The sequence below is a fragment of the Mobula hypostoma genome, chromosome 24 (assembly GCF_963921235.1).
Source record: "Mobula hypostoma chromosome 24, sMobHyp1.1, whole genome shotgun sequence".
NCBI lineage: Eukaryota > Metazoa > Chordata > Chondrichthyes > Myliobatiformes > Myliobatidae > Mobula > Mobula hypostoma.
This window is the reverse complement of record NC_086120.1, coordinates 20,876,562-20,901,175: the sequence shown is the minus strand read 5'-3', so window position 1 is coordinate 20,901,175 and position 24,614 is coordinate 20,876,562. Positions and strand designations below refer to the sequence as shown.

The 24,614-nt window shown below is 42.7% G+C and overlaps 1 protein-coding gene across 3 annotated transcripts in view; it reads left to right on the top strand.

Annotated features, from left to right (window-relative positions):
• Positions 1-24,614, top strand: part of fbn2b (fibrillin 2b) — a 287,896-nt gene that overhangs the window by 127,131 nt on the left and 136,151 nt on the right. For all 3 annotated transcript variants that reach the window (XM_063032677.1, XM_063032678.1, XM_063032679.1), the window contains one exon: positions 12,503-12,628. In XM_063032677.1, coding sequence (XP_062888747.1) covers positions 12,503-12,628 — 126 coding nt within the window. The remainder of the gene's footprint in view (positions 1-12,502; positions 12,629-24,614) is intronic.

The window sequence follows — 24,614 nt, the reverse complement described above, 5'->3', positions numbered from 1 at the left end:
TTGTGTTCCCTGAAGTTTAGATGGTTGAGAGATGATCTAATCGACTTGTTTAAAATTATAAAAGCATTTAATGGAGCAGATATGGAGGACCAATTTCCTCCACTGGGGAATAGTGTACAAGGGAGAACAATATTCATTTCAAAGTCATGCCAGTTAGTAGTCAATTTAAGAAGGACCTTTTCCTCCCAAAGCAGTGCAAACCAAGAACTATATCCCCAAAAAGCTGCAGATTCTTGATCAAATAAAAATCTTTAAACCTGAGATGAATAGATATTTCAGTAATGAGGCTTGGCTTGAGGAGTAAAGGGAGGGTAAATGTACATGTGATATGCACTAGCCAGGATCTAGAAATGGAACAGGATCATGAGGGAAAATAACTAACTTTTATTTCTATCCTCTTTAATATGTTGAATATGTCCCTTTTTACTTTCACTGGGGAAGGGTTTAAGGCAGGGGTTCTCAACCATTTTTATTCCATGGACCCCTACCATTAACCAAGGGGTCTGTGGACCCCAGGTTGGGAACCCCTGGTTTATTGTATTTTCAAGAGGATGTAGAAGTTCCAGTGAGATATACTAAAGGAAAAACTCCTAACCCTCTCTTTACCCAATTGCCGGAAGTGCTGTTCAGCCTGTTGCCTTGCAAGTTGATGTGAATCTTGAGTTTTCAGTCTTGGGAAGCATGATAGGGTGGATTTAATTTTTTTTTACATACATTCAGATTGTGCCCTGACAAAAGGAGTCTTTGAAACTACTTCATGGATGCAACAGTGCCTCAAAAACTGGTAATCATCATTCACACATTGAAAGTAGGATCTCCAACTAAATGTAATGTCATGATCAGTCAGGCATCGTGTATTTTAATTCTGTTGACCCAACTAGTTTATTAACAAAAGTATACCTCAAGTTTACTTACCCTCCCCTACTTGTCATGCACTGATCATTTGGCAATCCAAGGACCTCTGTCAGTGATACAGGTTGAGGCTTCTCTTAAGCAGTCAGAGTTGGTTGCCATCCTTTGCAATTCCGCAATCAATTGAAACAACTCTCGAAAAGACAAAAAATAAGACTGGAATAAAGATATCGTCTTATTAGGAATTACAACGAAAAAAAAACACTTTCCCTTGTGTTGTTTTCTCCAGCAGGTTAAGAAGTGTTAAATACTGAGGCTGTTTCACTCTTTGATTAAGAGTGGGTGGAATGATAAATGAAGTATAACGTGTGACTAGAAAGTGGAAGTTGATAGAGAGAGGAAGTTAGTACTATATTTGAGAGGAATTGGCACCAGAGAGTAGGAGGTGTAAGTATTAAATGGACTTGATGTTTGGGCAAGGGCAAGAGATAGTCAAGTGAGAATTAGGCACACAAGTGAAATGGTGCCCAGCATTCAGCAGTCCTGGAGAAAACCATGATAACGTGATGTGCAATGGCAGCACTGAGCAGGGAGCAGCCACAAAATAGCCAAGGGAAACATGGATGAAAGGTGAAAGGAAGTTTTAGTTGGCTAATGAGTAAATGACTTCTCCTCTGTTTAGTCCTTTATGGCTGAAATTTATACTGAACTATAACTCTTGGTTGAAGATCAAAAAGGTTCTCTCTCCCACTAAGAGGGAGAGAGAGTTGTTGCTCTTGCAACAAATGAGAAGGAGCCCAACAGCTCACTTTCAGTACTACAATATGCAACATCACTTATTCGAGTTCCCCCGCCTTGACTGCCTTCTTTCGATAGCCACGTACACTGCTGTCTCAATGTTACAATCTCCCATGATGCTACAGTCGGTAACACTGGCGAGGAATAGGGATGTTGACAGGGCTACACCACGAAGCCACACGTCTTCCAAGCCACACCAGGAGATCCTGAAATATAGACCGCTTGGTGAGTTCCAAGAGCAAAAACCCAGCGCCATGAAGAACCACAGTTTGAATGCAGTTGTAGATCACTGACTCTGAAAGAACTCCAACCATCTTGAAAAGACAAATTAGGCATTAAAAGACAAGAAATTTAACTGTTTCATGGATGAACTGGAAGAAGTCACTCAGCTCCACAAGGACATCTGGCGCCATTTTTAGTTCCTCCCACTCCAGACATATAACATAAAAAGAATTGGTGCCAACATCGACAACTGTAGAACAGCCCTAGTCACCGGCAGCCAACCAGAAAAGGCTGCCTTTACTCCCACACTTTGCCACTTGCCAATCAGCCATTCAATTATCTATGTTAGTACTGTATATTTCCTGTAGTACCATGGGCTCATGGCTTGTTAAGCAGCCTCCTGTAGGGCATGTTGTCAAAGGCCTTCTGAAAATCCAAGTACACAACATCCACCAATTCCCCTTTGTCTATCCTGCTTGTATTTTCCTCAAAGAATTCCAACAGATTTGTCAGGCAAGATTTTCCCTTAAGGAAACTATGCTGACTTTGGTCTATTTTTTCATGTGCCTCCAAGTACCCTGAGACCTCATCCTTAACAATCATCTGCAACATCTTCCCAACCTCTGAAGTCAGGCTAACTGGCCTGTAATTTCCTTTCTTCTGCCTTCCTTCCTTCTTGAAGAATGGAGTGATATTTGCAATTTTCCAGTCCTCCAGAACCATGCCACAACATAGTGATTCTTGAAAGATCATTGTCAATGCAGATAAACTCCTCTCGGGTGTCTAGCCGGGTATAGGTATCGATTTTAACTGATGTTTTGATGACAAACTCTACCATCTTCATCAGGGATGATCCCTGGGCATGTCTAGTCCGGTGGTATTTTTGCCCCTGTTGTCCGTCCCTCCTGATTGGTTAGTCCTCATCCAGTCAGGTTTCCACTCTCTCACCTTGTTGACAATTGAATTCCAGTTCTTACATAGAGTGAGACCTTTGTCTTTGTTAAAATTCTTTTTCTCTAGTTTTAGTTCAATGACCTCCCTCACCAGGTGGTCCCAAAAGCCAATGGCATGGCACAGTATTTTTGTGTCATCAAAGTCATTCCTATGGCCTTTGCACTACTGCTGGTTTCTCTGGGTAACCTCCTGTGCTCTTTGATGCTGGTTTCCACTCTGCATCCTATCTGGCTGATATATAGGCTGCTACTCATTCACAAGGAATCCTGTAAACACCAGCCGTCCTGAATCCCAGGTCATCTTTGACCCGCATAAGCTGTGATTTGAACTTTCTTATAGGTTTATGGATGGCATATTTCCACAGTTTCTGGAAGGGTCGCTAAGATCCTGAAGAAATACTAGATTAATACCATTCACAAACCCATAAGGAAGCTCAAATTACAGCAAATCTAAAGCCCTGCTCCCTGCACCAGTTCCTCAGCCACACATTTATCTGTCAAATAGTCCTATTCTTACTCTCTCTGACATGTGGCATAGGCAGCAATCCAAAGATTATTACCCTGGAGGTCCTGCTTTTCAACTTTCTAACTAGCTCCCTATATTCTCTCTTCAGGACCTCCTCCCCTTTTCTACCAATGCCATTGGTGCCAATACGTACGAAGACTTCTGACTGTTCACACCCCCCCCACCCTTTAGAATCCAAAACGTCCTTTACCCTGGCACCTAGGAGGCAACATACCATCCAGGTGTCTCTTTCACATCCACAGAGTCTTGTGTCTACTCCTAACTATGGAATGCCCTATCACTACTGCAGTCCTCTTCAGCCCACTTCCCTTCTAAGCCATAGTGCCAGACATCTGGTTGCTTTGGCTCCCCGGGGTAGATTGTCCCCCTCAACAGTATCCAGAGCGATATACTTATTGTTGAGAGGAAAGGCCACAGAGGTACTCAGTCCTGGCTGCCATTTCCTTTCCCTCTCCTGACAATCACCCAGGTACCTGCCTCCTGCAACTTAAGGGTGACTGGCTCCCTGTAGCTCCTACCTATAATCTCCTCAGTTTCCTGTCTGAGCCAAGCATCATCAAGCTGCAGCTCCAGTTTCTTAATCTGGTCAGGTCAAGTCAAGTCAAGTCACTTTTTATTGTCATTTCGACCATAACTGCTGGTACAGTACACAGAAAAAACGAGACACGTTTTTCAGGACCATGGTGCTACATGAAACAATACAAAGTCTACACTGAACTACGTGAAACAACACAAAAACTACACTATACTACAGACCTACCCAGGACTGCATAAAGTGCAGAAAACAGTACAATAAATAATGTACAAGACGTTAGGCACAGTAGAGGGCAGTAGGTTGGTGTCAGTCCAGGCTCTGGGTATTGAGGAGTCTGATGGCTTGGGGGAAGAAACTGTTACATAGTCTGGTCATGAGAGCCTGAATGCGTCGGTGCCTTTTGCCAGATGGCAGGAGGGAGAAAAGTTTGTATGAGGGGTGCGTGGGGTCCTTCATAATGCTGTTTGCTTTATCGATGCAGCGTGTGGTGTAAATGTCTGTAATGGTGGGAAGAGAGACCCCGATGATCTTCTCAGCTGACCTCACTATCCACTGCAGGGTCTTGCGATCCGAGATGGTGCAATTTCCGAACCAGACAGTGATGCAGCTGCTCAGGATGCTCTCAATACAACCTCTGTAGAATGTGGTGAGGATGGGGGGTGGGAGTTGGACTTTTCTCAGCCTTCGCAGAAAGTAGAGAGGTTACTGGGCTTTCTTTGCTCTGGAGCTGGTGTTGAGCTGAGGAGCTGCAGTTCAGTACATCCGGAAGGCTGGATCCCCACATCTCACACAAGGAACACGACACAGTCCCTGGCACCGTTCTCACTGCACTAACTGATGAAGAATGCAGAAGAAGAAACTTACCAGAAACTTACCTTGCCCAAGCCTCTTTAGCCAAAGCCTCCCCACTATAACACTGGCCCACTCACACAATGGCAAGTCCAACAGTAGCCACTTTACTTGTCCCTACCTTAATCATGATTGGGCTGCTGGAAAAATCTGAAGGCCTGTGAACGCTCCTTTTTAAATTGCTCGCCCCAGCCTGTGTATAGCCTCCTTTCTCGATTTGATTGGGCCCACTTGAAATCATCCCATCCATGGAGATATCATTCTTGTACAGTATTTATCCAGACAGGCCCCATAAGAACTTATTATGCTTAAATCTGATCTCTTCTCAGACTTCAGAGTATGTGAAAAGAACATTGCAGCTTTGTTCACATTCTTCCAACAAGATCATTACCCATCTCAGCCTCCTGGGAGTTAACCTGATAAAGTTTCAAAGTACTTTCTCCATCCTAAATGTTTCTATTTTAGTAGGGAGACCAGCCCTGTACCTAATGTTCTGGGTGCAGGCTCACCAGGTCTGTTGGTACAAAGATGAGTTTAGGAATTATGCCTCAAGCACTGAATCCATTAATTTTGCCAATCTGCCAGCAAAAAAAGTCATTTTTATAGCATTGGAACTTGTACCCAGGGCAAATAATTAACAACAGTACCATCCATTAGTCGCAGGTATCCAATGCACAAACACATACATCTACTGTGAATCATGCTGATTGTTATCTTGGCAAAGAGCAAATGCTGCATCTTCCATTAGTGTGCAATGCAGATTCCTGGAACGAGAGTGTAGTGTGAGCAAAGATCAAATAGATCAGCTAAAGCACCCGAGGTTTAGTAGAGTGAGAGGCAATCTCATCGAGACACACAAGATTCTGAGAGAGATTATCAGGGAAGTATTGAGAAGGCTGCTCCTTGAGGTGTGAATCTTGGATAGTCTCAAGATAAAATGTTTTCTACTTACGAATGAGGGAAAGATAAATTACACAAAGGACGAATATCTTTGGAACTCTCTACCTTAGAATGCACTGAGTGCTCAGTCATTAGATGTATTCCAAACTGAGATCAAAGGAGTGTGGTGATTTAGGTGATATAGGGAACACAATGTGGATGCTGTATAGGATCAAATAACCTTGCTCGATATGGGAATGAGCTCAAGGAGCCTCTGCTAAGTCCATTATAAGTTAAGACTGAAGTTGATATTAGCAGGACTTGATAACAGCTTTTGATCCTTGTTACATCCCTGGTTTGCTCTGAGGTAACCAGTACCTGTACCAATTGTGTCGGGGAGAACTGAGCTCTAAAGATTACAGGAAGTAATTTAACTATAAACACCACCATTTCCCATTTCTCTCCCTTCATTCTTGGCTCTGACCTCAAGACTGACCCAGTATCTTCCTCAAAATACTGGAATTGTTAACATTCATGAGGCTTTCTGTCTTGCTATCTCATCATGGACATCAAGAGCTACCTCCTTTCAAACCAATGTTATCTGAAAGTTGGAGCACCAACCTGTCAGAGAGACTACCATGAAATCTATCATGATGATATGGGTTAAAGTTCAAAGTATATTACCTATGTTCATACATGTCACCAAATACTACCCTGGGATTCAGTTTCTTGCAGGCATTCCCAGTAAAACACAGAAGTACAATAGAATCACTGAAAAGCAAGCTGTACTCACAGACTGACAGCTGCCGATTTGCAAAAGAAGACAAACTGCAAATACAAAAAAGAATAATTACAGATATACATAAATAATATTGAGAACATGGGATGTAGAGTCTTTGAAAGTGAGTCCATAGCTTGTGTTCAATGATTTTTTTCAGTGTCATGGTGAATGAAGATGCTCATGCTGGTTCAGGAGGCTGATGGTTAAAGGGTAATAACTATTCCTGAACCCAGTAGTGTGGGATCTACCTCATTCCTGATGGTAGCAGTAAGAAAAGAGCATGGTCTGGATGGTGGGGATTCTTGATGATCGATGCTGCTTTTTCTTGTGACAGTGCTCTTTGTAGATATGCTCAATGGTGGGGAGGGCTTTTCCTGTGATGAACTTGGCTGCACCCACCACTTTTTATAGGCTTTTCTTTTCTTTGGCTGTGGTGCTTCTTTACCAGGTCACGCGTGGTACAGTCAGTCAGGATACTCTCCACTGTGCTTCTGTAGAAGTTTATCAAAGTTTTAGATGACATACCAAATGCCAAAGGTCCAGACTCTGCACTCGTGACTGAAGGTAGGCACAGCTCAAATACCAGCTACAAATTCACTGATGATGACACCACTACTGTTGGCAAAATACCAATGAGGAGGTGTACTGGAGAGAGAGAGAACAATTGGTTGAGTGGTGTCACAACAATAACCTCACACTCAACAACAGCAAGACCAAGGAATTGATTGTGGACTTTGGGGAGAATAAATTGGGAAAACACACCAGTACTCATTGAAGGGTCAGGGTGGAAAGGGTGAGCAGCTTCAAGTTCCTGCGTGTCAACATCTCAGGGTCTAACCTGGGACCAATTCATTAAAGCAGTCCATCTTCACATTATTACCATCAGGGAAATGTATACCCAAACCCAATGTTTCAGAGACCGCTTCTTTCCCTCTGTCATCAGATTTCTGAATAGTCTGTGAACCCATGAACACTACTTGTTACTCGTGTTTTGCACTATTACTTTATTTTGTAACTTACAGTAATTTTTACAGCTTGCACTGTACTACTGCTGCAAAACAATGAATTTTGCAATGTATGTCAGTGATAAATTTTGCAATATATGTCAGGTCCTGAAGAGAGAATTCAGTGAGTGAGGTAGGAAGCTGAAAAGCAGGACCACTAGGGTAGTAACCTCAGGATTGCTGCCTGTGCCACGTGCTAGCGAGTGCAAGAATAGCATGATCAGGCGTATTAATGTGTAGCTGAGAGACCGGTGTAGGGGTAGGGCTTCAGATTCCTGGATCACTGGGGCCTCTTCTGGCGGAGGTACGACCTGTACAAAAAGGACGGGTTACACCTGAACCCAGGGGGTCCAATATCCTAGCAGGCACATTTAATAGAGCTGTTAGGGAGGGTTTAAACTAATTTGGCAGGGGAATGAGAACCAGAGAGATTGAGGAAGGGGAAAACAGAAATAAATCAAAGATAGCATGCAACAGAGATTATAGAAAGAACAGGCAGGAGATGAGGCTTAATCACAGCCAGTGGGATGAGTTACAGGGCAATAGAGGCGTGATGCAGTTAAAACAGAATGCAACAAATACTAGACTGAAAGTGTTATATTTGAATGCATGCAGCATAAGGAATAAAATGGAGGATCTTGAAATTCAGCTACAGATTGGCAAATATGACGTTGTGGCCATCTCTGAAACTTGGCTAAAGGATGGCTGCCATTGGGAGCTGAACATCCAAGGATGTACAGTGTATCGGAAAGATAGGTTAGTAGACAGAGGGGGTGGTGTGGCTCTGTGTATAATAAATAATATTAAATCATTGGAAAGAGATGACATTGGATTGCAAGGTGTAAAGTTTCTATGGGTTGAGTTAAGAAATGGCAAGGGTGAAAGGACCCTAATGGCAGTTGTATACAGGCCTCCAAACAGCAGCCGGGATGTGGATTACAAATTACAGCGGAAGATAGAAAAAGCGTGTCAGAAAGACAATGTCATGATAATAGTTGGGAATTTTAACATGAAAGTGAATTGGGAAAACCAGGTCAGTACTGGACCTCAAGAGAGAAAATTTGTAGAATGTCTAAGGATGGCTTTTTAGAACAGCTTGTTGTTGAGCCCACTAGGGGATCAGCTGTGCTGGATTGGGTGTTGTGCAATGATCCAGAGGTGATAAGAGAGCGTAAGGTTAAGGGACATACAAGGAAGCCAGAGCTAGTGGGAAGATAGAAGATTGGGAAGCTTTTAAAAACTTGCAAAAAGAAACTAAGAAGGTTATTAGGAAAGAAAAGATGAATTATGAAGGAAGCTGATGACCAAAATCAAAGAAGATACTAAAAGCCTTTTTTTAAGTATACAAAGGGTAAAAGAGAGTGGAGGATAGATACAGGACTAATACAAAATGACGCTGGAGATATTGTAATGAGAGATGCAGAGATGGCAGAGGAACTGAATGCATATTTTGCATAGTTTTCACAGTGGAAGACATCTGCAGTATACTGGACATTCAAGAGTGTCAGGGAAGTGAAGTTTGTGCAGTGAAAATTACGACTGAGAAGGTGCTCAGGAAACTTAATGGTCTGACGGTGGATAAATCTCCTGGACCAGATGGAATGCACCCTCAGGTTCTGAAGGAAATAGCTGGAGAGATTGCGGAGGCTTTAACGATGATCTATCAAGAATCGATAGATTCTGGCATTGTACCAGATGACTGGAAAATTGCAAATGTTACTCCGCTATTTAAGGAGGGTGGGAGGCAGCAGAAAGGAAACTATAGACCGGTTAGCCTGACATCAGTGGTTGGGAAGTTGTTGGAATTGATGGTTTGGGATGAGATTACGTAGTACCTGGAGGCACATGACAAGATAGGCCAAAGCCAGCATGGTTTCCTGAAAGGAAAATCCTGCCTGACAAACCTACTGCAATTCCTTGAGGAAATTATAAGCAGGGTAGACAAACGAGATGCAGTAGAGGTGGTGTTCTTGGATTTTCAGAAGGCCTTTGACAAGGTGCCACACATGAGGCTGCTTAGCAAGATAAGAGCCCATGGAATTACAGGAAGGTTACTAACATGGGCGTAGCATTGGCTGGTTGGCAAAAAACAGAGAGTGGGAATAAAGGTGCAAACACAGGGAATTCTGCAGATGCTGGAAATTCAAGCAACACACATCAAAGTTGCTGGTGAATGCAGCAGGCCAGGCAGCATCTCTAGGAAGAGGAACGCAGCAGGCCAGGCAGCATCTCTAGGAAGAGGTTAGTCCTGACGAAGGGTCTCGGCCTGAAACGTCGACTGTACCTCTTCCTAGAGATGCTGCCTGGCCTGCTGCGTTCACCAGCAACTTTGATATGTGTTGTGGGAATAAAGGGATCATATTCTGGCTGGCTGCCAGTTACCAGTGGAGTTCCACAGGGGTCGGTGTTGGGACTGCTGCTTTTTACGATGTATGTCAATGATTTGTACTACAGTATTAATGGATTTGTGGCTAAATTTGCCAATGATACAAAGATAGGTGGAGGAGCAGGTAGTTTTGAGGAAACAGAGAGCCTGCAGAGAGACTTAGACAGTTTAGGGGAATGGGCAAAGAAGTGGCAAATGAAATACAATGTTGGAAAGTGTATGGTGATGCACTTTGGTGGAAGAAATAAACCAGCGGACTATTATTTAGATGGGGAGAGAATTCAAAATGCAGAGATGCAAAGGGACTTGGGAGTCCTTGTGCAGGATACCCTAAAGATTAACCTCCAGATTGAGTCCGTTGTGAAGAAGGCATTTGCAATGTTGGCATTCATTTCTAAAGGTATTGAATATAAGAGCAGGGATGTGATGTTGAGGCTCTATAAGGCACTCGTGAGACCACACGGAGTATTATGTGCAGTTTTGGGCTCCTTATTTGAGAAAGGATATATTGACATTGGAGAGGGTTCAGAGAAGATTCACAAGAATGATTCCAGGAATGGAAGGGTTACTGTATGAGGAACGTCTGGCAGCCCTTGGTCTGTATTCCCTGGAGTTCAGGCGAATGGGGATGGGGTGGGGGGAGATCTCATAGAAACATTCTTAATATTAAAAGGCCTAAACAGATTAGACATGGCAAAGTTACTTCCCATGTTAGGGGATTCTAGGACAAGAGGGCACAACTTCAGGATTGAAGGACATCCATTTAGAACAGAGATACGGAGAAATTACTTTAGTCAGAGGGTGGTAAATCTGTGGAATTTGTTGCCACGAATGGCTGTGGAGGCCAAGTCATTGGGTGTATTTAAGGCAGAGATAGCTAGGTCTTAATTAGCCAGGGCATCAAAGGGTATGAGGTGATGGCAGGGGGGTGGGGATGACTGGAAGAATTGGATCAACCCATGATTGAATGGCGGAGCAGACTTGATGGGCCGAATGGCCTACTTCTGCTCCTGTATCTTATGGTCTTATGGTCTTATAATAAATCTGACTGTGATTCTGGTTCTGGTCTCTTCAGCGTCCCCATTCGAGCTTAAGTTTTTAGTACCAGCTGGATAAGGTGTCCAGAAGTGGGTTAACATTTCTTGCGGATTGAGATAGTTCTAGCAAATTACAAACATATCAGCTATAGTATGCATACTTTCTAGCAGTCTGTTGAACTGGCGAAATTTTCTATAAATCCACAAATGTCTAACATCGATCAACTAGGTTGCAGAGGGAGTCCTGAAGAAGGGTCTTGGCCCAAATTGATAACTGTTTACTCTTTTTCATAGATATTGAGTTCTTCCAGTATTTTGTGTGTGTTGTTTTGGCTTTAGATGATGTTTTGTTTTTATGGACTTTTTTTAAAAGAGAAATCAATCTGCAATTCAGCTTTTGGCATTCATTTACTATTGATTTTCTGTTGACGACTGATGAATGACCTTGCAAACCACAACACATGATTAGGATCATTCACATTAAGTTTAAATATCCTGCACAAAGATATTATCCCCTCAACTGTACAATATAGCCTTGTTGTCTTAAAAATTCCTTTTTGCAGGAATGGCTTTCATGTAGTATTTATGAGGGTGATGTGGGCAAGTGAGTGAATGTGTGCTGGCAGAGTCAAACTGAGAGCGATATATTTGAGTGTTTGAATGAGAGGAAGCACGTTAGAGTAAGTGTGAGGGTGAGCACTGAGTGTGAATGCTCTAGGAGTGGGTGCGATAGTATGATTCCTGCAAGCAACAAAAGTGATCTGAACTTCAAGAGTTACTCTGTGATAAAGGTCTTTCATTAAACACGACGCTGTCATGCTGTCCTGAGAGCTTATAAAGAGTTTGCCTGTTTAAAGTTTAAATTACCTTTGTTTTCTATTTCCACCATTTCCTATCATTGGAGAATAGTTTGCCAAAACAGCATCTCTTCAGGGACTTATGCTACTGTTACTTTGTGGCATGCAACTCTGAAGCACAGAAGCTGGTCCATGGTCTTGCTATCCCAATGGAGAATTCTCCACCTTACCTTATCACACCCTAATGACAGGCTTTTCTGTATTTTTTACAGCGTGGAAGGAAGCCATTCTGTCCATCAAGTTTGACTGATCAAATCCACTCTCAATTTTTCATGTAACCTATTCTCCCCCATTCCCATCAACCTGCCTTCAGACTCTACCATTCAAGTGCACACTAGGTGTAACGTAAGGTGGCAAATTATCCTACCAACCAATGCGTTTATGTGATTAGGAAGTAACAGGAGCATACAGGAATGCCCACATGGTTGCGTAAGCTACACAGAAACAATATCAGCGCCCAAGATTAATTCTGGCTCACTGGCTGTGTGAGACAGCAGTTCTATTAGCTATACCACAGCGATACTTAGTTTCTGATTTCTGTTGGTGTGAATGCCAGATTTCAGCTCTCCTCTTTTTACCTGTAATCCATCAATACCCAGAAATTTAGCATTTGCTCTGGACTTTATTTTATTTTAACCAAACACCAACAAGCAATTCCATAGTAGTGTTCAACAGTGTGGAGCAGACTCAATGGGCCAAATGGCCTACTTCTGCTCCTATATATTAAGGTCTTATGGTCCTTAATGTATGTTTCCCAACATTGGCCTCAACTAATGAATTTTTATATTTTTGTTGAAAAATATATATTTCTTTCTCTTTCTAGATATTGATGAATGCAGCACAATTTCTGGAGTGTGTGATGGTGGTGAATGCTCAAATACCGTCGGGAGCTATGTCTGTAACTGTCCACGTGGCTTTGTCACAAGCCTGGATGGCTCCAGGTGTATTGGTAAGTCTGACAGATCGTTCTTTAAAATGGAGACAGTTGCTGTGAGGATCTAGTCACCTGTAGGTAGATAGAAACTGTAAGGAACCTGTCATCTATTGGAAGATTGTCAGCGTAAAGAGCCATTGTGTTTAGGGCAACTTGCACTGTTTGGATACTGTCCCCTGTAGAAAGACTGTCTCCATAAAAGCCTTTCACCAGTTTTCAGATGATTTATTTATTGCACGTACTTAGAAACATATAGTGAAATGCATAATTTGTGTTAACAACCAACACACTCTAGGATGTGCTGAGGCCAGACCACTAATATTGCCGCCCTTTACGGCGCCAACATGGCATGCCCACAGTGTTCAACAGAGCAACTCAAGCAGAAGTACAACAGCAAATCAAACCCCTTTCCCACCTACACACACACCTGCAAGCCCAGGACAAGCCACCAGTCATTGAGCTCAAACTCTCAGACATTGGGCTTCTAACTTTCAGGTGTCTACTCATCAACTTCGGTTTTTGACCTTTGGATTTGCTGAACTCTGGACTTTGACCTCAGAACTTCACTGACCTCTGGGTATGTACCCCAGGTCTCACCAATCTCAGATTTGACCTTCTGGCTTCAAACCCAGGACTTGTCAATCATGGGTATGACTTCTGGATTTGTGCGGATCTTTGACCTAGATGACCTGGCGGGATCACTGGCCCTCATGATCTCTGACCCCAGGAATCACCGACCTAGATGATCATTAGTCTTTGTGCCTCTTGCCCATGTGGACCTTCGACCTGGGACTCACTGACCTGGGGATTGATGGTCTCTTAGGTGCCTGAACTCCCGACCTCCAGGATCCCTGGCGGAGTGCTCTAACCTGGACTCTGGACACTGGCTCCTGCCCCTGACCTCTAACACTCTCTCCTCCCCGTCCCTAATCCCGAACCTTATCGCTAACTCCACATGCTACCCCAAAACCATCCCTATGAACCTAAATAAAAATAACTGAGCCACAACATCAACAGATGTTGCAGCTCAACACCATCTTGACCGGAAGATCAAAGTTTGTCTTTGCAAGTCAGCTGTTCCACGTGCAGAGCTTGAAACTATGAGGAGCACCACTAAAAGGAACCCACCACCTGTGAAGAGACCATCACCACAGAGAAATTGTCAATCTTCCCACTGTGCCATTTGTTTACAATCTACACTAGCTTAAATATGAGGTTCAGTTCAACAGGTGTAAGTACCTTCTAACCCCCATAGGCTGCAGGGACCAAAGTGTGTTCTCAGTCCGCTCTAGGTAATTCAGCCTGTGGCTGCTAACATCACTGAAGAACCACACTGGCCCATTGAAAGTTTTGAAACTTTCCAACATCATTTATGCTAACTTAGCCAAAAATCAAATGCTTTGCAGGTTTGAGTTTGGATAATGCTGCAAAGTTCTTATTCCAAATATTTTCCCAGTATTGGAATGGAAGTTTGGAGCTGAGCCTGGCTTCCACAAACATCTTGGCAGTAAAGGACAAGTGATGTAAGTGGCTGGGGACTCCAGCGATCCATTTCTCTTCCCACCACACGCAAGCACTGTTTGTTACCTTTCATAAACTCTTTACCAAAAGCTTAGTTAACATACAAAGCATAACATTCACTACTGAAGGCCCATCTTCCCAAGCATAACAACGTGTTAAGAATGGGCAGGTTTAAAAATGCTATGGACTTCAGTCACAATTTGCTGGAGCAATTTTTTTTCATTTTCGGTGGTAGAGATCTTCCTTATTTTTGGCTTGTTGGATCAGTGTTTATATGCCATGCCTAATTAGCCTTGAGAAGTGAAGGAACGGTGGTATACAGAACTTCCAAGTCAGGATGATGTGTGACTTGGATGTTAACTCACTGATGGTGGCCCTCCCTACACCTGCTGCTCTTGTTCTGGTTAATGTGGAGATTGTAGCTTTGGAAGAAACTGGAGGGGTACCCCAGCCAGTAAACGAATGCATTTTATATAAAACGCTTACCAAAGCAACGGCGCACCAGTGATAAAGGGAACGATTGTTCAAGATGATGGATAGATATAGGGTGGCTGGTATTCTCTGGAAAAGTTAAACTAATTGAGCGTCATTGGAAGTGGGATTATTCAGGTAAATGAAGTGTTCCTGCCTTTGCCTTGTTGTCTTTGGGTTGCAAGTTCATCACAGAGAACTCAGAGTCCGACCTGATCTTGTAGCTGCATGCTTGGGTGCTCTCCACTGTGCATCTATAGAAGATAGTGAGTGTTTACCAGGTACTTGGGTTTTGACAAGGTGCCACGCATGCGGCTGCTTAACAAGTTAACAGCCCATGGTATCACAGAAAAGGTATTAGAAAGAATAAAGCAGTGGCTGATTGGCAGGAAGTAAAGAGTGGGAATAAAGGGAACTTTTCCTGACTGGCTGCTGGTGACTACAGGGGTCTGAGTTGGGACTACTTCCTTTTACATTATATATCAATGACTTGGATGATAGAATTGATGGCTTTGTTGCAAAGTTTACAGACAATATGAAGATAGGCGGACAGGCAGGTAAGTTTGAGGAAGTAGAGAAGCTACAGAAGGGCTTAGACTGATTAGGACAGGGGTCCCCAACCTTTTTTGCACTGCGGACCGGTTTCATGTTGACAAAATTCTTGCGGACCGGCCGACCCCGGGGGGGGGGGGGGGAGTGGGATGGCTGCCAACGGACAAGAGTAGCAGTCAAATACATTGCGTTTACCCAGAGAAAGACTACAATTACCATGAAGCCTTGCGCAGGCACCAGTGCGCATGCATGATTTGCGCATGCGTGCACCTGCCGATTATTTTTCTACAAATCGTTTTTGGCGATTCTGTTCGGGGGGCGGTGGGAGGTGTTAATCACGACTGGAATATCTGTGATAAGTGGCTAATACACTCAATTTCGTTTCTAAAAGGCTTTATCTAACAAATTTAATATTAAACACACAGCACATATTTTCCTCGCATGAATATAGCGATAAGTCAAATATCAGGGGAGGACAGGGGAGCTTGAAGTAAGTGTTGAATAAACTTCCAGTAGAAGTGTCAGAAGCAGGTTCGATATTATCATTTAAAGTTAAATTGGATAGGTATATGGACAGGAAAGTAATGGAGGGTTATGGGCTGAGTGCAGCTCGGTGGGACTAGGTGAGAGTAGCGTTCAGCACGGACTAGAAGGGTGGAGATGGCCTGTTTCCGTGCTGTAATTGCTATATGGTTATAAGTCAATAGCATCATAACATTTTAAGTAACGTTTGGATATTAAACACAGTGCCTATTCTCCCTGTATGAACATAGAAAATCATTGCAACGCACCAATATCGCTGAATCAGTGGGAGCCCTGGGCTTGTTTTCCTGCAACAAGATGGTCCTATCGAGGGGTGATGGGAGACAGTGATACTCGAAGGGGGTTCCTTATGTCCAGTCTAATCCGCAATTTAGTTTTTGTTACATTCATCGCAGAGATATGTTGGAAATGGAAGCAACATTTTCGGTGCTTCCGTGGCTATCTCAGGATATTGAGCCTTGACTTTGATCCAGAATGCTGGCAGAGATGTTATGTCAAACAGACTTTTCAGCCCGCCGTCATTTGCAAGCTCGAGGAGTTGATCTCCTTCCCGCGCTAACATGGATGACGCGCGCGTAATGGCTCAACAGTGGGTGTGACAGGGAATGAGGAAAGGTGCAGCTGGCTCATATCGCCAAATCATATCGTTTCCTCACGGCCCAGTAGCGCATGCTCTGCAGCCCGGTACTGGTCCGCGGCCTGGTGGTTGGGGACCTCTGGATTAGGAGAATGGGCAAAGAAGTGGCAGGTGGAATACAGTGTTGGGAAAAAGTATGCTTGTATGCTTTTGTAGAAGAAATAAAAGGGTAGACTACTAAATGGAGAGAAAATTCAAAAATATAAGGTGCAACAGGACTTTGAAGTCTTTGTGCAGTGTTCCCTAATGGTTAATTTACAGGTTGTGTCTGCGGTGAGGAAGGCAAATGCAATGTTAGCATTCATTTCAAGAGGACTAGAATATAATAGTAAGGATGCAATGTTGAGGCTTTATAAAGCACTGGTGAGGCTTCACTTGTAGTTTTGTGAGCAGTTTTGGGCCCCTTATCTTTGAAAAGTTGTGCTGACTCTGGAGAGGGTTCAAAGGAGGTTCACAAAAATGATTCCGGGATTGAATGGCTTGTCATATGACGAGAGTTTGATGGCTCTGGGCCTGTACTCACTAGAATTCAGAAGAATGTGGGGGGGGGGGGGTGACCTAATTGAGACCAATCGAATAGTGAAAGGCCTTGATAGAGTGGATGTGGCGAGGATGTTTTCTATGGTGGGGTAGTCTAGGACCAGAGGACACAGCTTTAGACTAGAGTGGCATCCTTATAGAATGAAGATATGGAGAAATTAGCTAGAGGGTGGTGAATCTGTGGAATTCGTTGCCACAGGCTGCTGTGGAGGCCAAGTCTTTATGTATATTTAGGCAGAGGTTGATAGTTTCTTGATTGGCATGAAAGGATATGGTGAGAAAGCAGGAGATTGGAGCTGTGAAAAATAATGGATCAGCCATGATGAATTGGCAGAGCAGACTCAGTGGGCCAAATGGCTTAATTCTGCTCCTACATCTTATGGTTTCTTTAGTCTCCTCAGAAAGTAGAGGCCTTGGAGAGCGCTCTTGACTGTGAAGGATATGTTCTCAGACCATGTTGTACGAAATGTGCACTCCCAGGTATAAATATGTGTATAGGCAAGTAAATAGCCACATATACATTACAAATATGAGATCTTTATTTAGAAGCAAAGTACCACAGGGGCTGTAAACCCAACATTTCTTTTATTTGAGGGAGATGTATACAGCACTGTCATTTTGCTGACAGAATAAATAGGAATCTATATTGCTAAAGTCATGCAAATTATTTGTACTTACTGAACCTGTAGTTTGAAAATTAATGCTGTAAATCACAGTAATGAGTCTTAATAAGAAACCGAGCTGTGGCAAACATACATTCGCAAGTATATACCCAGCAACGTCCATCTGTGCAGGTGTCGTGGCTGATTAACTGGACTCTGAAAACTTGCACTCATTCTTCAATCACACTGTATTTACTTGTGCTCAAGCAGAGCAACCTGGCCCCATCATCAAACTGTTCTAAAGTTTGAACAAAAGTACAGATAAACAACATTTTTATACAGAAATGCATGAGCTGGATGTCATCATTGCCCAACTGATTATCTTGTGTGTGTTCCAATTCCTTATCTGAATAAGCAATCACCAGACAGACTATGATAATATAGGTGTTAATAACCAATAGGAGTTGAGTGTTAAGGGACAATAACTCCTCAGAATTGGTAAAGTAACTGTCCAATAGTAAATGTTACTCTAGAATTCTTTGTTTGGCCTTATCTTGTCTTGGTATGCTAAATGGCTCCGGCCCCATGCTGTGCAAAGGCAAGCTATGCTCTCAAGGATCTTTCTTGCCTGTGTTGACTGCACACTATCCTACACTATTTTTGCCTGGGCATTCTCTTAACCCTTGCTTTGCCACAACCTCCACCCAAGCATTGCAAAAAATGTTCTCATATAGGTGTGTTCATCTACAATATAAATGCTAAAAATACCTCATCAAGTTAGCCCCTTGAGATTCTTAGCTTAGCCACTGATTCTTTTGCATGCATGACAAGGAGAATCAGGAATTGCACCACACACAAAGCCAGTGGTTAGGAAAATTGAGAAGGTCAGAGAAAATGATCAGTTGTAGTTAATTTATCCTCATAAGCTTGGGCGGATATGAGCTGTGAAGTGGGATGGAAATACACACACAATTCCCAAGTCCTATCTCGCCTCCTCAAAACTGATTGGGGTTAGAGCAAAGGACTGAGCATGCCATTGGGATTTTTCTGTCAGGGAAGAAGGGGGTTAGAGGTGGCAGGAAGAAATGGAGAAGACGGTGTTAGTGAATATGAGGTGGTATTGGGTGATAGGAGTTGTATGGAGGAAGGCAAGTGGGAGGTTTCCAGGAAATTCAACTATAAGTGGCCAATTGAGGATTGTAGTACCTTAATGTCCAGTGATGAAAGCAGTAGACAGGGTATAAATAAAAGAAGGAAGGAAGAGTTTAAGGTTTTGTTGAGTTTTGAATGAGGTCCTGTTTCTAATATCAATCCAATTAGACTAACTAAGGATTTGAAAAAATCATTAGAAGACATTTTGGGTGCAAAACCCTTAAGAGATGGGGAATTCCTAGTATTTTGTAAAGATAGTTAGCAATATGAGAAAGCTTTGGGGTTAAAAGCTGTGGAAGGAATGAAAGTAACACCAAGAAATATATTGAATGACAGTGGCTTTGGGGAGTAATCTCTGGAGTGCCTCTAGGTCAGTGACTCCCAACTTTGGGTTCGTGGACCCCTCAGTTAATGGTAGAGGCCCATAGCATAAAGAAGGTTGGGAACCCCTACTTTAGATGTATCCATGGACCTAGTTAAAAATAAATTAGTCGGGGGAAAAGTTGTGTGACACTAAGCGTTTAAGAGGGCTTTATGGTGGAGTTAGAACAGATAGCTTATCAGTGTTTATTAAATTTGATGGCAAAAAGTTGCTGGAAAGTATAACTTTAGATTACATAAGTTACATGGTTTGAGTCTGTGTGCCACAACCTCTGATATGTTTTCAATACCAGAAGTATGGTCATGCAGCAGCCGTGTAAGGGTAAAAAACGGTATGGTTGATGTGGCAGAGAATATGGTTATGGCAATTAGAAACCATAGAAACCATAGAAACTACAGCACAGAAACAGGCCTTTTGGCCCTTCTTGGCTGTGCCGAACCATTTTCTGCCTAGTCCCACTGACCTGCACACGGACCATATCCCTCCATACACCTCCCATCCATGTATCTGTCCAATTTATTCTTAAATGTTAAAAAAGAACCCGCATTTACCACCTCGTCTGGCAGCTCATTCCATACTCCCACCACTCTCCGTGTGAAGAAGCCCCCCCAATGTTCCCTTTAAACTTTTCCCCCTTCACCCTTAACCCATGTCCTCTGGTTTTTTTCTCCCCTTGCCTCAGTGGAAAAAGCCTGCTTGCATTCACTCTATCTATACTCATCATAATTTTATATACCTCTATCAAATCTCCCCTCATTCTTATACGCTCCAGGGAATAAAGTCCTAACCTATTCAACCTTTCTCTGTAACTGAGTTTCTCAAGTCCCGGCAACATCCTTGTAAACCTTCTCTGCACTCTTTCAACCTTATTTGTATCCTTCCTGTAATTTGGTGACCATAACTGAACACAATACTCAAGATTCGGCCTCACCAATGCCTTATATAACCTCATCATCATTGTAGTGAAGGTATAAGACTAAATTGTAGCAACTGTGGAGGAGAACATAGCTCTGCTTATGCAGTGTATCTTGTGCATGAGAAAGCTGTGGAAGTGCAGCATATTTGGGTGAAAATGGACATATGCAGAGGCTCTGCAGAAAGTACAGGATACAGTGTCAATGACATCTATTTATATCCGCAATACAGGCAGTTTAAGTACAATGTGTAAAGTGCATGATTGTATAACAAATGATTCTCTGATTGTAGATAAACTAAAGTTTGTCACTTTCATGGCAGATGTGTTAAATTGAACAGCACAAACTAAAAGCAGGACAGAAGAAAATAAAATTATATTAAAAGCTGCAGAAGAACATCTAGAGATAAAAGACTTAACTCAGGAAGTTTCTAGTGATGCCTTACAAGGAGAAGTAAATAACCTTCAGACTTCAAAGGAGGGTCGTTAATGGTTTTTCTTATCTTACAATGGAATGCTAATGGTCAGGAGTTTAAGAAATTTATTGAAGATTTACCAAATAAACCTGATGTTACACGTGTACAGGAAACCTGAGTTAAGTTTTAAGATACAAAATTATATTCATATAAGACACAATTGGAAAATGGAAAAAGAATGGTTACTTTTGACAAAAATGGGATAGCACACAGAGTTTTGGAGTTTGGGGTTGTTTATGAGTCAAATATATTGAAATTTGGAGAAAGAATAGTGAAGTACAGATAATAATTTTATAACCCTTATGAAAGGTTAGCACTAGTGGAAGATGTCTGTAGTATACCGGACATTCAAGTGCGTCAGGGAAGTGAAGTTTGTGCAGTGAAAATTATGGTTGAGAAAGTGCTCAGGAAGCTTAATGGTCTAAGGGTGGGTAAATCTCCTGGACCTGATGGAATGCACCCTCAGGTTCTGAAGGAAGTAGCTGGAGAGTTTGTGGAGGCTTTAACAGTGATCTTTCAAGAATCGATAGATTTTGGCATTGTACCGGATGACTGGAAAATTCCAAATGTTACTCTGCTATTTAAGAAGGGTGGGAGGCAGCAGAAAGGAAACTAAAGATCTGTTAGCCTGACATCAGTGGTTAGGAAGTTGTTGGAATGGATTGTTAGGGATAAGATTATGGAGTACCTGGCGGCACAGGCCAAAGCTAGCATGGTTTCCTGAAAGGAAAATCCTGTCTGACAAACCTATTGCAATTATTTGAGGAAATTAAAAGCAGGGTAATCAAAGGAGATGCAGTAGACATGGTGTACTTGGATTTGCAGAAGGCCTTTGACAAGCAGGAGGCTGCTTAGCAAGATTAGAGCCCATGGAATTACAGGTGAGTTACTAGCATGTGTGGAGCATTGGCTGGTCGGCAGAAAACAGAGAATGGGAATAAAGGGATCCTATTCTGGCTGGCTGCCAGTTACCAGTGGAGTTCCACAGCGGTGTTAAGACCGTTACTTTTTACGATGTATGTCAATGATTTGGACTACGGTATTAATAGATTTGTGACTAAATTTGCCAAGGATACAACGATAGGTGGAGGAGCGGGTAGTGTTGAGGAAACAGAGAGACTGTGGAGAGACTTAGATAGTTTAGGGGAATGGGCAAAGAAGTGGCAAATGGAATACAATGTTGGAAAGTGTATTGTGATGCACTTTGGTGGAAGAAATAAATGAGCAGACTATTATTTCGATGGGGAGAGAATTCAAAATGCAGAGATGCAAAGGCACTTGGAAGTTCTTGTGCAAGATACCCTAAAGGTTAACCTCCAGGTTGAGTCAGTTGTGAAGAAGGCAAATGCAATGTTGGCATTCATTTCTAAAGATATAGAATATAAGAGCAGGGATGTGATGTTGAGGCTCTATAAGGCATTCATGAGACCACACTTGGAGTACTGTGTGCACTTTTGGGCTCCTTGTTTTAGAAGGGATATACTGACATTGGAGAGGGTTCAGAGAAGATTCACAAGAATGATTTCAGGAATGAAAGGGTTACCGTATAAGGAACATCTGGCAGCCCTTGGGCTGTATTCCCTGGAGTTCAGGAGAATGAAGGGGGATCTCATAGAAACATTCGGAATGTTGAAAGGCCTGAACAGATTAGATATGGCAAAGTTATTTCCCATGGTAGGGGATTCTAGGACAAGAGGGCACCACTTCAGGATTAAAGGACGTCCTTTTAGAACTGAGATGCGGAGAAATCACTTTAGTCAGAGGGTGGTAAATCTGTGGAATTTGTTGCCATGAATGGCTGTGGAGGCCAAGTCATTGGGTGTATTTAAGGCAGAGAGAGATAGGTTCTTGATTAGCCAGGGCATCAAAGGGTATGGGGTGAAAGCAGGGGAGTGGGGATGACTGGAAGAATTGGATCAGCCCATTATTGAATGGCAGAGCAGTCTTGATGGGCCAAATGGCCTACTTCTACTCCTATATCTTATAGTCTTATGATATTTTGGAATGGGGAAAGTAAGGTTATACAGTATGGTGTTTGTATTTTAATGCTCATAGTATAATGTGAGGTTGCAGTGACACAAATGTGAATGGGTTAGTGGTAGACAACTTTGTGGAAGAAAGGTGTTTGGTGTGGTTGAATGATGATAGGAGTACAAGGATAAATCTAGCTAGCAACACTATTACTATGATAGATCTTAAGCTGGTATCTGAGGATATAGCAAGTGTGTGTAACTGGGAAGTGTATGATACAACAGTGGGGAGTGATCATTTCCCCATTATCTGTACAATAGGAATAGATATGTATCAAAGGAAAAGATCTCATATCCCCAGATGGAATTTTAAAACAGCAAATTGGGATATATTTGATGATTTATGTGAAAGTAGATTTCCCGATCATATGGTTCTGGAAGATATCGAGTTGTGTAATAATACCTTGTGCTCTGTACTTACTTAACAGCTCAGGGATCAATTCCCAGATCGTTGGAAGATAATAAAAGGAAAGCTGTTTCCTGGTGGGCAGATGAATGTAAAAGAGCTGTGAAGGAGTGAATAAAGCTTTAGGAAAGTTAGGCAGTGTTACTCCTATTCGTCTTTCATACAATAGAAAAGAGCTCCAGCTATAGTTTGAAAAGTAGTGAGAAGGGCAAAGAAAATATATTGGAGAACGTATTGTGATAGCTTTGGGAAAGAGATCCAGGTAGGGGAAGTTTGGGATGTGATACAGAAAACAGGGGGATGGGGGAGTTAGAAAACTTGATGCATTATCTGTTTTTTATGATAGGGAGAAGGCTGCAGTTACTGACTCTGAAAAAGCAGAGTTATTAGCAAAAACATATGTCAAAGCACATTGTTCGGCCAATTTAAGTAAAAAGAGGTCTTACAGAGAAACAGTTTTGGCAAGCAATCCTCAGATTGCTGAGAAAAAATGTTCCAGTTCCTGCTTGGATGTCAAATTTACATTGTTTGAACTTAAAAGGGCTATCGTTAGTCCTGGTTATTCATCACCTGGGAAAGATGATATTAGTTATATTTTGTTTACCTGGTTTTCGTAGTCAAAACTTATAAGACATAGGAGCAGAATTAAGCTACTTATCCCATTGAGTCTGTTCCACCATTCAATCATGGCTGATCCTTCTTTCTCCCCCTCCTCAGCTCCACTCCCTGGCCTGCTCCCCATAACTTTTGGTGGTGTGGCCAATCAAGAACCTATCAATCGCCGCCTTAAATACACCCAACGACCTGGCCTCCACAGCTGCCTGTGGTAACAAATTCCACAAATTCACCACCCGCTGGCTAAAGAAATTTCTCCACTTTTTCTCTGTTTTAAATGGCCGCCCTTCTATCCTGAGGCCGTGCCCTCTTGTCCTAGACTCCCCCACCCTGGGAAGCATCCTTTCCACATCTACTCTGTCTAGGCCTTTCTTTCAACATTCGAAAGGTTTCATTGAGATCTCCATTCATCCTTCTAAATTCCTGCAAGTACAGGCCCAGAGCCATCAAATGTTCCTCATATGATAACTCTGTCATTCCCGGAATCATCCTTGCGAACTTCCTCTGAACCCTCTCCAGTGCCAGCACATCTTTTCTTAGATAAGGAGCCCAAAACTGTTCACAGTACTCAACCTGAGGCCTCACCAGTGCCTTATAAAGCCTCAGCGTCACGTCCCTGCTCTTATACTCTAGACCTCTTGAAATGAATGCTAACATTGCATTTGCCTTTCTCACCACCAACTCTACCTGCAAGTTAACCTTTAGGTTGTTCTGCACAAGGTCCCCCAAGTCCCTATGCATCTCAGATTTTTGGATTTTCTCCCTGTTTAGAAAATAGTTTGTACATTTATTTCTACTACCAAAGAGCATGACCATGCATTTTCGAACTTTGTATTTCACTTGCCACTTTGTTGTCTATTCTCCCAGTCTAAGTCCTTCTGCAGCCTTCCTGTTTTCTCAACACTACCTTCCCCATCTCCAATCTTGGTATTGTTACGAGAATACACATAAAATTAAGATGTTTGCTGGCCTGGGCTAGCATCAGTGGCATCAGCAGTTGGTCTGCCACCTGCCCTCAGGGGAAGGAGAGATAAGGAACAATGGAGCAGCGTCTGGAGATGTGTAATGAAGGGATGTGGGAGGGAGAGCTGTCTGGAGCGGCTCCCCCCTTTGAACCCTGAACTGTTTGAAGTGATGGACAGGCGATACCCCAGCAGGGGG